Source organism: Hemiscyllium ocellatum, chromosome 10 (assembly GCF_020745735.1).
Source record: "Hemiscyllium ocellatum isolate sHemOce1 chromosome 10, sHemOce1.pat.X.cur, whole genome shotgun sequence".
Taxonomy (NCBI): domain Eukaryota; kingdom Metazoa; phylum Chordata; class Chondrichthyes; order Orectolobiformes; family Hemiscylliidae; genus Hemiscyllium; species Hemiscyllium ocellatum.
Genome location: NC_083410.1, coordinates 65,160,020 through 65,176,693, shown reverse-complemented (window position 1 = coordinate 65,176,693; position 16,674 = coordinate 65,160,020). Strand labels below are relative to the sequence as shown.

General features: G+C 39.7%; 1 protein-coding gene across 6 annotated transcripts in view; it reads left to right on the top strand.

The window, feature by feature from the left end:
* Positions 1–16,674, top strand: part of LOC132819785 (exportin-1) — a 78,043-nt gene that overhangs the window by 37,631 nt on the left and 23,738 nt on the right. For all 6 annotated transcript variants that reach the window (XR_009645120.1, XM_060831556.1, XM_060831555.1 and 3 more), the window contains 5 exons: positions 6,452–6,608; positions 8,204–8,367; positions 8,500–8,634; positions 10,375–10,558; positions 12,394–12,500. Coding sequence is in view for 5 of the 6 variants with exons in the window: in XM_060831556.1 (XP_060687539.1) it covers positions 6,452–6,608; positions 8,204–8,367; positions 8,500–8,634; positions 10,375–10,558; positions 12,394–12,500 (747 nt within the window). In the remaining variant the exon portion in view is untranslated. The remainder of the gene's footprint in view (positions 1–6,451; positions 6,609–8,203; positions 8,368–8,499; positions 8,635–10,374; positions 10,559–12,393; positions 12,501–16,674) is intronic.

Here is a 16,674-nt window from a genome sequence, read left to right as displayed (position 1 = left end):
CAGTAGGTTTCAGATGTCTGTCACCCTTTTGGATAAAATATATTTTTTATTTATTCATTTTTTGGGCTGTGGGTGTCGCTGGCTGGCCAACATTTATTGCCCATCCTTTGTTGCCCTTGAGAATGTCGTGGTGAGCTGCCTTTCTGAATCACTGCAGTCCACCAAGATTGATCCAAAATGCCATTGGGGAGAGAATTCCAGGATTTTGACCCAGTGATCGTGAAACAACAGTGTTATAATTCCAAGTCAGTATTGTGAGTGTCTTAGAGGCAAACTTAAAAGTGGTGATGTTCCTGTATATCTGCTGTGTAGAGGGAAGTGGTTGTGAGCTTCGAAGGTGCTGTCTGAGAACTTTTGGTGAATTTCTGCAGTGCATCAGAGAGAGTATACACTGCTACTGAGCATCAGTAGTGCAGGGAGTGGATGTGGTGCCAGTCAAGTGGGCTGCTTCATCCTTGATGGTGTCAAGCTTCTTGTGTTGTTGGCGCTGCACTCGTCCAGGGCAAGTGTAGAGTATCCCTTCAATTCCTGACTTGTGCCTTGTAAATGATGGACAGGTTTTGAGGAGTCAGGAGGTGAGTTACTCACTGCAGCATTTCTAGCCTATGACCTGTTCTTGTAGCCACTCCATTTTTGTGGGGTGAATCCAGTTGAGCTTCTGATCAGTGATAACTCTCAGGATTTTGATAATGTGAGATTCAGTGATTGTAACACCGTGGGATTCGTGGGGCGGTAGATAGATTGTCTCTTGTTGGTGATGGTCATAGCCTGGCATTTGTGTGTCTTGAATGTTACTTGCCCCTTGTCAGCTCAAGCCAAGATATTGTCCACATCTTGTTGCTTTTGGACACAGACTGCTTCAGTTCTGAGGAATTGCGAATGCTGCTGAACATGATGCAATCATCGACGAACATTCCCATTCTAACTTTATGATGGAGGGAAGGTCATTGATGAAGCAGCTGAAGATGTTTGGGCCTAGGACACTACCATGAGAATGTCCTGGAACTGGGAATGATTGACCTTCAATAACCACTACCATCTTCCTATGTGTCAGGTATGACTCTAACCACCGGAGAGTGCCCCCGATATCCGTTGATCGCAGTTTTGCTGAGGCTCCTTGATGCCACACTTGGTTGATTGCAGCCTTAATGTCAAGGGCTGTCACACTCTCCTCTGGAATTCAGCTTTTATCCATGTTTGAACCTAAGCTGTAGTGAGGCGAGGATCTGAGTGGCCATGGCAAAGCGCAAATTGGACGTCTCCGAATATGTTATTGCTGAGCAGGTACTGCTTGATAGCACTGATGCCACCTTCCATCACTTTACTGATGAGCGAGAGTGGTCTAATTGGGCAGTAATTGGCTAGGTTGGATTTGTCTTGCTTTTTATGTGCAGGACATATTTGGGCAATTTTCCACATTGTTGGGTAGATGCCTGTTGTAACTATACTGGAACAGTTTGGCTAGGGGAGCGGCAAGTTCTGGAGCACAAGTCCTCGGTACTATTGCTGGACTATTATCAGGGCCCATTGTCTTTTAAGTATCCAGTGCTTCCAACTGTTTCTTGATATGTGGATTCAACTGATATCTGTAATGCTGGGGACACCTGGAGGAGGCCGAGTTGGAACATCCATTCAACACTTGGCTGAAGATTGCTGCAAAAGCTTCAGCCTCATTTTCTACATTGATGCAGAGGCCCAGCAAATCATTGAGGATGGAGATATTCGTGGAGCCGCCAGATTCAGTGGGTTGTTCAATCGTCCATTACCATTCACAACTGGATGTGGCAGACTGCGGAGCTTAGATTTGATCCATTGGTTATAGGATTGCTTAGATGTGTCTATCACTTGCTGCTCATGATGTTTGGCATGCAACTAGTCCTGTTTGGTGGCTTCACCAGGTTGACATCTCATCTTCGGGTATGCCTGGTGCATCTCTTGGCATTCCCTCCTGGATCAGGGTTGATCTCCTGGCTTGATGGTAACGGTTGAGTGGGGGATATGGTTACAGGTTGTGCTAGAGTGCAATTTTGCTGCTGTTAGTGGCCCACAGTGCCTCATGGATGCCCAGTCTTGAGTTGCTAGATCTGTTTGAAGTCTGTTCCATTTTGTGCAGTGATAGTGCCACACAACACAATGGAGGTTATTTTCAATGTGAAAGCAGGACTTTGTTTCACAAGGACTGTGTTCAGTAGTCACCCTTATCAATACTGTCATGGACAGATGCATTTGCAGCTGGCAGATTAGTAAGGGTGAGGTCAAGTATGTTTTGCCCTCTTGGTTCCTTCACCACCTGCCACCGACCCAATCTAGCGGCTATGTCCTTTAGGACTCGACCAGCTCAATCGGTTGTGCTGCTGTTGAGCCTCTCTTGGTGGGCATTAAAATCCCCACCCAGAGTGCATTTTGTGCCCTTGCCAGCCTCTATGCTTTCTGTAAGTTTTGTTCAACATGGAATACTGATTCATTAGCTGAGGGAGGGCGGAATGTGTTATTCAGGAGAGGTTTCCTTGCCTTTGTTTCCTTTTCTTTTGAAGTCATGAGACTTAATGGGTCCAGAATCAGTGTTGAGGACTCCCAGAGGCAATACTTGCCTGACTGTATACCACCGTGCCGCCACCTCTGCTGGATCTGTCCTACCAGTGAGACAAGACATCACTGGTGTGTGTGTGTGTGTGTGTGGGGGGGGGGGGGGGGGGGGGGGTGTAGAACTGTCAGCCCAAATGTTAGTGAGGAGGAGTTTGCAAGGTTGACAGCCCTGTTTCTGCCATTGTGTTTTCTACTGTCTCAGTAAATGCCAGGTAATGCATACAGTTTCATTTCTTTGAGACTTTGTAGCAATTGGTACAACTGAAATGGCTTGGTAGGCAGTTTTAGATGGCAATAGAGAGGCAGCCACATTGCTGTGGGTCTGAAGTCACATGTAGACCAGACCTGGTGAGGATGGCAGATTTCCTTCCCTGAAGGACATTAGTGAACCAGATGTGTTTTTCTGACAGTCATCAATGATTTCATGGTCGGTGGATTCTTACTTCCAGATTTTCTTTTTGAGTTCAAATTCCACCATCTGCTGTGGCGGGATTCATACCTGGGTCCCCAGACATTTAGATCTCTGGATTTATAGTCTGGCAGTAATACCACTAGGCCATTGCCTTCCCATTTCTTAATCTATCCTATAATCGTTCTATCACTCAGTTTAAATCAACACTTACTAGTCACTGACCTCTGTGCTAAGGTAAGTAGTTCATTCTTGTCCACCCTGTCCAGCTTCCTTAGGTTTTGTACACCTCAATTAGATCACCTCTCAACCTCCTTTTGTGCTAAGGAGAAACAATCTCAGTCTGTCCGATCTCTTCCCCCATAACTGCGTTTTTCTAGTCTTCATGCCACCACTTATGTAAATTTAGTCTGTATTTTCTGGAGTGCAATTACATGTAATGGGGTTACTGGAACTGTGCACAGTCCTCCTGTTTGGCCCAACTAATAATATATACAGTTCCAGCATAACCTCCCTTCACTTGGGTATTCTGTACCTCATCTGATAAAAGAAGGAATTTCTAATTCCACCTTTAACCAATCTATTAACCTGTTCTGCTACCTTCAGGTGTTAATGGACACTTAATCTGAAATTCCTAACGTTTTCTCCACTTCTCAATATTTCCCCACTAGTTATACATTATCTTGCCTTATCTGACTACCCCAAATGCATCATCTTTCATTTTTAGGTTTAATTTCATCTGCCACTTCTGTCTACCTAAGTGATCTGCTGATATCTTCCTGCAATCTGCAGCTACCCTCCTTGCTATCAGCCACGTAGTGAATTTCTTGTTGTCTGCAAAATTGATCTTCTCCATCATCCTTTGTTCCTACCACTGAGACAGTTTTGTATTCAGTTTGCTGCATTCCCCAGCATTCTTTTCAACTTGTCTGCCATGTGGGACCTTATCAAAAGCCTTGGTGTAATCTTTACGGACTATGTAAATGGCGCTACCTCCTCAATCCTGCTTGTTACCTCTTCACAACAGTTGTTAGGCAGATATGTTCTTCCCTTGTCAAGTTCAAGCTGACTATCCTTGATTCTTTCTAAATGACAGTTTATCTGCCCTCTTAATTGATTCCAACAATTTGCCCAATACTAAGTTTAGACTGACTAATTTGTACTTGGGTCTATCCCTTGCTTCCTTTTTAAACAAAGGTACAAACTCAGTCCTCCAAAACTCTGACACCACACCTGTATCCAATGAGGATTGGAAAAGGGTTAGACCTTTCGCTATTTTCTCTCTGACTTCTTTTAACGATCAGGGTACATTTCATTCGAACCCATGATTTACCACTTCAGTGCATGCGCATCCCATTTATTCTTCCTCACGCCCTATGTTTATTGTGTCAAATACTTCTCACTCCTCCAGAACTGAGAACTAACTGCATGGTCCCACCTTTTGTGAAGACAATACAAACTTTTCATTAAGCACTATGCAATGTCTGCTTCTTTATAAAGGTAGTCTTTTTGGCCTGTAGTTCCCTTTTGTTTTCCTCTACTGAGTTTACCTTTGATTTGCTTGCTAATGTCTTTTCCTGTGGTTTTTATTTTTTTGCTACCTTTAATTTGCTGTTCGATTTCCCTTGTCCACATGCTGCACTTGCAGCCTTTTCTATTATCAGGTTCTGTGGTTAAACATAGGCGTTCCTTCTCTGCCTTTTAAATTTCTTCACGTCTAGGGGTCTCTGGATTTGGCCATCTCGATTTTTTTCTTTCTGAAAGCCTGGTCACATTAATACTTTCAGTGTGACATCATTTGTGTGCCCCCCCCACCCCCATTACTCTAACACTGATTTACCTCACGTAGCTGTTGCCAGTCAACTCTTGCTAAGTTATTCAGCTTAATAAAATTGATGTTGCCCCAGTTTAGAACTCTCTCCTGATCTATGTGTCCTTTTTTTGTAGTCATGTGAAAGGTACCTGGATTTTGAGGACTACCACTAAAATGCTCACGCTGGCAAGTCTTTTGATCTGCTCAGTCATTTCCTAAAACTAAGTCCTAAACTTCTCTTAACCAAAATAAAGAACTGCAGATGCTGAAGATCTGAAACAAACTCAGCAGGTTTGGAGAGAAAGCAGTGTTAACATTTTTGAGACCAGTGACCCTTCAGAACTGCCTGTGCTTTTTTTTGTTATTGGTCTTACGGTACGCTAAATAGATTGCTTGTCATGCATTAAGGACAATGTTCTCTGCCAATTCCTTTAAATCTAAAACGATCTCAGTTAATATTGGGATACTCAAAATCCTACAGTTTTTTCACTTCTCCAAGATTCAATTGGGTACTTACTCTATCTGTCTCTCTGTAAATTTATACAGAGCAACCTCGGATATCCAAACATCAATTATCTGAATTTCGGATTATCTGAACAAGATTTCAAGGTTCTGTAAAAATGTTATCTATTATCTGAACAAAATAATCCCCGCCCATCTCGATTGGGTAACCATGGTTGTTTGTAGTACTTCCTCAAAAGTTTGACTTCCTATTTTTTCCTGAGTAAAACATAAAGTTGCCATAGTCTCAGAGGTGACTGTGGGTGAGATTTACTTGAGAGTCACAATGCCACAGGTGAGGGGCAAAGTTGAGAAAACGGGGCCTTCATAGTAACCTCAGTTGGTGTGGGACTTGAACCTCCATTGTTGTCACTTTGCATCTGCAAACCAGCTGTACAGCCAACTGAGCTCATGCTAACTCTGATTTCTCTCCACAGATGCTGCCAGATCTGCTGAGCTTTTCCAGCAATATCTATTTTTGTCTCTGATTTACAGTATCCAGCAATAGGTCCTAACTGGGTGATTCATATACAAGGACAATTATAACAATTAAAAGCAATTCTTTGGAGAAAATAATTAAACATGTTATTTCTCCTTCTGTCCTCACTCTAATGATCTACTTAACATTTTGAAGCAATTTTACTTAACAGTAGGGTTGTATTGTATTAGACAGCACTTACCAATCTAAAATCACTTCCATTTAGAGGGATATGGGCAGTAAATACATGTGAACACCTGCAAGATCCCCAACAAGTCACTGTGTCCTGACATGAAAGTATATTGCTGTATCTTTATTGTAGCTGTGTCAAAATCCTAGAACTCCCTCCCTGTCAGTGTTGGAGGGGTCTTCAGCAAATCAGTTCCAGCGTTTTTAAGAAGGCAGCCTCATCACCACCATCTCAAGGGGATCTAGGGATGGGCACAATTGCTGGCCCAGTCAGTGATGTCCATATCCCAAGAATAAATAAAACCAATTAGAAGACAGTGCTTTCTCAACTATCCACTGATGAAAAAAGTTGTTACTTGCTGTATATCTTCTGTTTTATTTTTCTCTCCCAAACACAATTTTTGAATTTAGTGCCTAATTCTCTCAGATTTTGTTTGGGTTCAAATTGTGATATGTATTCTTGTTAACTTCACAGGATCTTTTAGGACTGTGTGAGCAGAAAAGGGGTAAAGACAACAAAGCCATCATTGCTTCAAATATCATGTATATTGTGGGTCAGTACCCACGTTTCTTGAGAGCCCACTGGAAGTTTTTAAAGACTGTTGTTAATAAACTCTTTGAATTTATGCATGGTAAGTTTATTAGATTGGAAAAAGAAGAAACCAGTTTTTTTTTAAGTGCATATTTAAAATAAATTGCTGACAGTCAGCATTCTTAGAATTTGGATCCTTTGCTTAGAAACGAATGTGAAGGGACTTTGTAGGCATTATTATTTAAAAATACTTGTAGAACCAGAAATTTGGCTTGTGAAAATTGTGTAGAATACATTTTTTGTGTGTTTAATCTGAACACTGAATTTTGTACAAAAGTTTCAGAATGTTTCAGTTCTTCGAATCTATTAATGGTCAGCTGTTTTTCTCCAACTATATGATAAAGTCATTGATTCCATCTAAATCGTACTTTTCAAAGTTGTGTTCATGATATTGTTTGAAGATGTAAATTAAGGGAACAACCTATATGTCAGGAAAATTGTGGTTTCTATTTATGCACTATTTGAAACAAGAAGAAAAGTTTTTTGGCAAAAGAAATGAACTATTTGCTGTGACTGGTGTCGTCATTTCACAAATATACCGAACTATTTAGCATAATCATTTCATAAAAACTAAATCAGTGATAGAAACATAGTGAGTATGAAAAGGTACAGGCTAATCCACCATTCATTATTATGGCTGATTATTCAATTCAGTGCCATGTTCCTGCTTTCTCCCCATACATTTTTGATCCCTGCAGCCTGAAGAACTATATCCTTCTCCTTGAATACATTGTGTTTTGACCTCTGCTGCTTTCTGTGACAGAGAATTCCATTGGCTGGCCACTCTCTGGTTGAAGAAATCTCTTTGCTTCACAGACCAAAATGGCCTGCCCTGTATTCTTAAACTGTGACCCTGGTTCTGGGCTCACTGGTCATCGGGAACATCTTTCCTGCATTTACTGTGTAGTCCTGTTAGAATTTTGTTTCCATAAGATCTCCAGCACCCCCCCACAAAAATGCGCGCGCATACATTCTTCTAAACTGAAATGATCTTGTAGTCCTCACTGAATCAGCCTGTCGTCTTACCTCAGTCCTGCCATCCCAGGAATCTGAGGAAGGGCCTTAAATGTTAACTCTTGATTTCTCTCTACACTTACTGCCAGATCTGCTGAGCTTTTATAGCAATTTCTGTTTTTGCTTCAGCACAAATGTGTTGAATGCTTCTTGTATTAATGATTACTTTGAGGCAGAGCAGCTGTTGATTTTCAGGTGAACTTAACGCTGTTGTATGTATCACAAGTTCCAAACTACAGCAATAACATCTCAACTTTGTTTTATAACATTATTTTTAAGTGCTGACTAAACAGCTAACCTCTTGATTTGACGGCTCCATTAGTCTTAAGTTTAAAGTTAACTTATGTAACGGCATCATGTCCAAGATAGGATTTAAACCTCGACAACATTTTTGGTTCTGAGATGATACTCACCTGGACAAGGTGACATTTCATGTGCTTTATCTGTTTCTGTTGTAATATTGTAGTTTTTCTATTAATGCAATATTAAGAATGATCTGTTCCTGAATAAATTGCATTTGAATTTTGAGACTTGAGCCTTTTTATGGTTTTTAATAAAAAAAATCCTTGGGTCAGACAGTGAGTTTTTTAAAAGTACGTTCATTTTACCTTATGAATTTAGAAACCCATGATGGAGTTCAAGATATGGCTTGTGATACTTTCATTAAAATTGCACAAAAATGTCGTCGACACTTTGTTCAGGTCCAAGTTGGTGAAGTAATGCCATTCATTGATGAGATCCTGAATAATATAAATACTATAATTTGTGATCTTCAGCCACAACAGGTAAGACTACAAAATGTTTTGAAAATAAAAAATAAGTTTAGCTGTTGACTGAAAGGCTAACATGCAAATTAGTTTTTTAGAATACGTTGGTTTAATAGTGTTTTTAAATGTTTATATTTTCATTGTCGATAGGTTCACACGTTTTATGAGGCAGTTGGTTATATGATAGGTGCTCAGACTGACCAGGCCGTTCAAGAACATTTAATAGAGAAATACATGATGCTGCCAAATCAGGTCTGGGACAGTATAATTCAGCAGGCAACTAAAGTAAGTAATGGTATTTTTGTTTAAATATTGGAAAGTTTATAATCGTTTATTTAATTTCTCACTTTAATTCTTGCCATGGAAGTGTGATTTTGTTTGAAATCCAGTTGCATTTTTAAACCAGAGTAATTGGCATACTTGATGCTGCATAAATTTTAAAAAGTGTTTCCCTTTTTTTTCCACCCTACCGTTACTGCATTTTCCTTTTACTAATTGTATTTACAGAGGAACGTTGATTATCCGAAGGATGTGGGCGGGGAGTATTTCGTTCAGCTAATCAAATTCTAGATAATTGAATACTGGATTACATAGTTTAGCCAAGCATCGGGACCTTGCAATCTTGCTGGATAATCCAATATTCGGGTAATTGAATGCTGGATAATCGAGGTTCCTCTGTATTGAGCTTTCCTCATGAGTCCCTGACAACAATTTTGACCCCCTACCAAATGTTATGGATGTTAGAAAGAAGTTTATGGAAAAGTGTTATTAGAACTGCTAAAACAACAAAGACTGGAACTATTTCTCTTTTCTGCCCTCTGTACTGAATTATCTTTTGTGGAACTCATGTATTTCTAGACTCAGATATCAACCATTGATTTATTATTGTAAACCAGTTGTGATCAGTGTGGTCTATGTGCCATTAGATATGTCTTCATGGAAGTGGCACACAGTAGATGGTACGGCGGCTTACTGGTCATTACTGCAGCTTCACCGTGACAGGGGCCCAGGTTCAGTTCTGACCTTGGGTCACATTCTGTCTGGAGTTTGCAGATTCTGTGTCTGTATGGGTTTCCTCCAGGTGCTCCACTTTCCTTCCATAGTCCAAAGACTCTGCTTTGTGAATATAGACGTTATGTCAGTGAGTTTGCAGATGACACCAAAATTAGTAGTGTAGTGGATAGTGAAGAAGATTATCTCAGTACAACAGGATCTTGATCACATGGGCTGAGGATTGGCAGATGGAATTTACTTAGATAAATGTGAGTTGTTGCATTTTGGTAAGGCAGAGCAGGGCAGGACTTGTACTTCTAATGGTAGGGCCCTGGACACTATTGCTGAACAAAGACATGTAGGGATGCAGGTGCATAGTTCCTTGAAAGTGGTATTACAGGTAGATAGGGGGTGGTGAAGGAGACTTGGCAAGCTTGCCTTCATTCGTCACCGCGTTGAGTATAGGAGTTGGGATGTCATGTGGCTGGGCAGGGCATTGGTGAGGTCATTTAGCATTTATTTTATTTGGTTGTGAATGTGGGTATCACTGGCATTTGTTGTCTGTCCCTGATTACCCTTCGATTTGAGTGGCTCACAATACCATTTCAGAGGGTAGTTGAGTTGTCTTGAGTTGCATGTAGCAAATTGCTTTCCCTGAAGGACATGAATAAACCAAATGGGTTTTTACAATGTTTGATAGTTTTACAGCCACCATAATGGGAACTAACTTCATCTTCCAGAATTATTCATTAGAACAGTGTTCTATAAGAAGGAATAAGTTCTAAGGAATATATTAACCTTCAGACTAATTCTGTTTCAAAATTGTTTTTTGACCATTGTGTTGATTATTTAGAAGCATTTATGTATTACTCAACCTTGTTTAAATTCTCTAGTTTTTTGTTCTCTGTGCATTGCAATGATCTAGCAGCTTTTTGCCTTTAACAAAAAAAATGAATATGGTGCATCTCCTTTCTGAACTTCTCCAGTGAACAAACCAATTGGTTGATTTCTTTTTTCTCCCTTCTGTTGTAGAATGTTGACATTCTCAAGGATCCTGAAACTGTAAAACAGCTTGGCAGTATTCTGAAAACTAATGTTCGAGCCTGCAAAGCAGTTGGTCACCCATTTGTCATCCAGCTTGGTCGAATATATCTGGATATGTTGAATGTATACAAGTGCCTGAGTGAAAATATTTCAGCAGCAATTCAAACAAATGGTTGGTTGAATATTTTGTGTTTCTAAAACAAGCTTGTTTAATATGAAATTATGGATTCATAGTAAAATAAATTGTTTTACAAGTTAAATGAGCATGAATGAGAAAATTGCTTGATTTCTTAAAGGCTTTGTTGGTTGCTTTTTAAATGTTTATCAGAATATTGGAATTGTTTACTCTTAAAAGGAAGATTGCAATTTAAATTTCTGTCAACAAGTGTTAATACTAATTAAGATCCAGTGCCAAGAATACAATGCTTTCCAAACTTTAATGTTCTGAGAGGATGATCAGGCATTTTGTTTGTAGAAGTACATTTGGATAGTCAAGGTCTGATTAGGGGTAGTCAGCATGGATTTGTGCGTGGGAAGTCATGTCTGACAAATCTTGGGGTTTTTTGAAGAGGTAAGTAAGAGGATAAATGAAGGTAAGGTAGGGGATGTTGTCTATATGGACTTCAGTAAGTCCTTTGACAAGATCCCACATAGCAGCTGGCCATGAAGGTTAGGTTGCATGGGATCCAGGGAGAGCTAGCTAATGGGATTCAAAATTGGCGTGATGGTTGAAGGTTATTTCTTGGACCGAAAGCCTGTAACTAGTGATGTGCCATAAGGGTCAGTGCTGGGATCTTTGTTACTTATTACTTAAGTGATCTGGATGTGAATGTACAAGGTATGATTAGTAAGTTTGCGGATGATATAAAATTAGGAAGTGTCATTGGTCATGAGGAAGATCAAATAGTACGAAGAGATCTTGATCAGATGGGGAAGTGAGCTGAGGATTGGCAAATGCAATTCAATATAGATAAGTGTGAGGTGTTACATTTTTTGGAAAGTCAAACTAAGCTAAGACTTGTACAGTAAAGCATACGGTCCTGAGGAGTGTTGTGGAACAGGGACCTAGGAGTACAAGTACATAGTTCTTCGAAAGCGGCGTCACAGGTAGACAGGGTGGTGAAGAAGCGTGCTAACCTTTATTGGTCAAGGCATTGAGTATAGGAGTTGGGATGTTCTGTTACAGTTATATAAGTTGTTGAGGCTGCACTTGGAGCATTGTGTACAGTTTTGATCATCCTGTTATAGGAAAGACTTAAACTGGAAGGAGTGCAAAGAAGATTTACAAGGATGTTGCCTGGCCTAGTAGGCCTGAGTTAGAAGGAGAGGTTGGCCAGGGTAGGACTAGATTCCATTGAACATGGGAGAATGAGGGGTGACCAAATTGAGGGGTACAAAATTACAAGTAGCATAGAATGAATGCATATAAAAGTTTTCCCAGGCGCACAGAATGGAAAACTAGAGGGCATAGATTTAGAGTGAGGGGAAAGATTTAAGGAGGACCTGAAGGGCGGCAACTTCACGCAGGGTGGTGCATATGGTAAATGGAATGGGCTGCCAGAGAAAATGGTTGAGACAGGTACAATAGCAACATTTTGTTTAAAATGTGGATCGGTACATGGATGAGAAGGGTTTAGTGTGATATGGACCAAATGCAGGCATTTGGAATTAGCTGAGTGGGTACCATGGTCAGCATGAACCCTTTTAGGCCAAAGAGCCCCTTTCCATGCTGTATTACTCTGATGAAGTATGTTATCTCTGATTCTTGAAATTTAATAATCTCCAATGTGAATTAAATATATGTTGGTACAATTTCAATCGAATGATCAGAGTTTGTACATTTTGGTTTGTTTTTTATTAGATTTTGTTGGGGAACTTACAATTGTGATTTCACCCTGAATAGAAATGTCATGTGAAAATTCATTACAAACTAGGTGTGTTGGTTGGAAAAACAAATGGCTCTCAGCAAGGTCTGTTATATTTTCATTGATATCTGTTCTATTGTAGGTGATGTGGTTACAAAACAGCCCCTGATCAGAAGTATGCGCACAGTAAAAAGGGAAACCCTGAAGCTTATTTCCGGTTGGGTGAGCCGATCCAATGATCCACAGATGGTAAGTGATGGATAAATAGGAACTTGAATGTGGAGGAATAAAGTGTTAATTTCTTTTTTGATGCAGAGTTTGTGTTGGATTGTCCAGGGTTTTCTTGAACTGATCAAGAATGCCTGATTAAATCTCTACTCTATCATGTTATGTGCATCTTCTACTCTTAACACCCAGAACAAAATTTTCTATACTCGGCATTCTATCTTCCACCTGAGGAATAGTGGTGGGGGTGGTGTAGAAAAATATTGATTTTATTTTGGCTCATGACCAAGAGAGACAAGTTTGGTACTACGCAATGGTATTTTGTAGCAAAAGAGCAAAGTACTGCAGGAGATCTGATATAAAACAGTGTTGGAGAAACTCTGTTCTGAAAACATCTGTGAGGGCAGAAATGGAGTAAATCTTTCCAATTCAAAAGACACTTGTTCAGAACTGTATAGTTGTAGTAGACTGTTAAATGCTTTAGCACTTCATTTTATCCGAATGCCAGTCCTAATTTTTAAAGCTGAAGGGATGATCTCCTTCTGAAGAAGGGTCACTTGATCTGAAACATTAACTCTGTCTCTTTATAGATGCTGCCAGACCTGCTGAGCCTTCCTGGCAATTTCTATTTTTATCCTCTGCAAGTGTTACAATTGTAATCCTGCTGTGGTTTTACTTTTGGCTACTATAAGTTAGCAAGTGATCACATGATTCCCGATGAGGTGTTGACTGTCTGGAACTGATTTTGTATGTTACTGAGCTTTGACTCCATTTGTTCATTTTGTAGCATTCTTGAGCAAGCGATCTTTCTTATTTGATATTTTCAAACCACCTTATTTCAAATTTGATTGTTGCCAGTTAAGCCTATCTACTCTATTCATCGACCATATCTCTACGTCCCTGTCCTTTTTTTAAAGCCCATACTTTTGCAAGTTTTATTAGGGTTGCTGTTGATTGTGCATCTGTGTTTATGGGGTATCTCATTCTAGTCTGAAGAGATTTGTCTTTTATGTTAAAGTACCATTCCTTGAAATGTTGACTTCCAACTACGTTGTCTCATTTTAGCATTGTTTTCTAGATTTGCCTTCAACTCTCTCAAATTTGAAGGGAATATTCTCCAAAGTTATCCAGTTTCTTGTAGCTAATTTCCTTTATTGTGAGTAGCTGTAATTGATTTCAGATTTGACCTCTGCCAACCTGTTGGTCTTTTTCTAAAAGTACTCAAAACCAATTGTCAGTGGTTGAGCTATTATTCTGTATAGTGTCGGTAATACTTCTATATCCCGAACACCATTTATTCTCTGACTTTTGCTAAAACAGTATCGTCCAGTTATTATTGCTGTTGGTAGGCTTTTGCAGCAAAAAGTTGGCTGTCATGTTTCCCTAACTTATGCAACGGTGCTTCTAAATTCATCAGCTTTAAAGCACCTTGGGATGTGTGACCATTATGGGAAGATGCTGTAAATCCCGAGTATTTTTCTTGCCTCGATTGTTCCATTCTTCCTTCCTTCTACCACTCTCTAGAGAAAGTGAGGACTGCAGATGCTGGCATCAGTCAAAATGTGTGGCGCTGGAAAAGCACAGCTAGTCAGGCCGTATCTGAGGAGCAGGGGAGTTGATGTTTCGAGTTCAAGCTCCTCTTCAAGCTTATGCTTGAAACGTTGACTGTCCTGCTTGTGGGCTGCTGCCTGACTGGCTGTGCTTTTCTACCGCCACACCTTTTGACGCTCCTCATCCTTGCCTTTCTTTTCATAAGAACTAGGAGACAGTTCAGACCCTCATGCCAGCTCCGCCATTTGGTACAGTAATGGTTGATCTCCTCTAGGCACCACCATCACTCTCCATAACCTTTCAACCCCTTAAGAATTAAAAAATCTGCCCATCAACTCAGATATACTCCATGTCCCAGCATCCATCACACTTTAGGATAGTGATTTCCACATATGCACGATTCTTTGTAAGAAGTAATTTCTCCTCATCTCAGTTCTAGGATAATGGGTAGCAGATTTAAAACAATTGCCTCCTGTTTTAGATTCCCCACATGAGGAAACATCATACCTCTGTGATGGCCATGCTTCCACTTTCTAAACTTAATAAATATTAAATACCTAAATTCCTTTGTTCACCTATCCTCCATTTGCAGTCTCAACCTTTTGAACTTGAACGACTGTGCATTAGCCCACATAATTCATTTGGAATTTATATTGTTGACCTTGTTATGCTCTGAGCTTACTAGACATTATTTCTCCCTTGCCTTTTGATTATATATTATCTGCTTTTTACAGAAACATGTTAACGTGTTCTAATCAGCTCCTAGCTTTTTACATTTATACATAATTCTGATAATTTTGTCTGATAGTTTTGGGACTTAGTTTTTATTTCAACTAATGCTAAATTTTTTTTTTCCCTTTGCTGTGAAAGAACGAAATAGTCCCTATTAGAAATATTCAACAAACCTGGCAGCATCTGTATAGAAAAACAGCTAATTTGTAGATTCTGACTCTTTGAAGGACAGCTAATTTAACCCCACTATTTCAAAAAGACGATAGAGAGCAAGTGGAATTGTAAGTCGATTGTCCAGACATAATCGGTAGTGGGGCCAAAGGTTTCAATGCAAAACACTGACAGGATTGGACAAAGTCAGCATGGATTTAATAAAAGGAAATCATACTTGACAAATCTACTGGAAGTTTTCGAGGCTATAAGTAGGAAAGTTGATACGGGGAGCCAATGGATGTTGTTTACTTGTGACTTTAAAAAAGCTTTTGATTAAGTCCCACTTAAGAGGTTGGCAAGTAAAATTAAAGCACGTGGCTTTGGGAATGGTGTACTGAACATTGGATAGAGAAATGGTTGGCAGACTGAAAAAGAGTAGGCATACAAAGATCTTTTTCTCAGTGGTGACCAGGGACTAGCTGGAATATCATAGGGAACAGTGCTTGCACCCCAGCTATTCTCAATATATATTAATAATTTAGACGAGTTTGTAGATGACAAAAGCAGGGTGGAAAACTGAGCTGTGAGGAGGGTGCAGAGATATTCCAGTGTGACTCACAAGTTGAATGAATGGGAAAATGTAGTGAAAGTGTGGGTAAACATGAGGTTATCCACTTTGGTAGCAAGAACAGGAAGGTATGTTATTACCTGAAGAATGGTTTTATATGCAGAGGAAAGTATTAAATGTAATCTAGCTGTTTACCTGCAGCACAATTTGAAAGATTTCAAAATAGTTTAAAAATATAATATCCCATCTACCCCCAATAGCATCCTTTTACAATTCTCATAATATGATGAAAAAAAAGTCTTTTTCCTATTGTATCTGTAGTTTTGATTTAACTATTGTTTTAAATTCCTAGTCTTGAAAGTAAGATAGCCTCTAGAGTTTCATACAACTGAGCTGAGGTTTGTTTTTCCAGCTCCAAATAACCCCTCTAACCAAACATTTTCTGATCTGGAACTTGCCAACTGTACTTCTTACACTGGGGTAACCCATTTCTTAACTTGTATGACTTAACTCTGGTTGGAAAACTATTTCTTGCATCTAATGCCAACCAGTACTTTTCCCAGCTGAAATCCTTTCCCAAGCTATGGGTTTCCCTCCAGCCACAGCAAAAAAAATCCATATCGTTCTAACTGAAAGCAAGATTATCCTGTTTGATGTTTATTCTGTCAGCTCATAGAAACCTCTGCATTGCAAATAAACTTTCTTCTTCCACCCACTCACCACCACCATGGGCTCAGCTCTTGCTCTAGCCCTATCCTCCCACCCCCACCTCTACTTCATCCCCTTTTTATATGCACGGACTAAAATCTAGTTCAAATCTACTTCAAAATTCTAATTCTACAGTGTGATATTAAAATATATATAAATCCACTTGCTATACATCTCCCTCACCTCGTTCTTTCATCATCCATTTCATCTGCCAACTATTTCTATGTTGTCTGTAAACCGAATCAATTAATCACATTTCCAATTTTTGTCATGAAAATACTTTGACAATAGCAATTTTAGTTTCAAGGGCAAGCAGACTAAAATTGTGTTGGGGGGGCAAGTATCAAAATACATTGTGGTGACAGATGAATGCTTTTCCTGAAAACCCTGGGATGGGGCAGGAGGCGAGGATTGCCGCATGGATAGGTACCTGGGACTTCGATATTATGGCCATTTCGGAGACATGGATAGAGCAGGGTGAGGAAT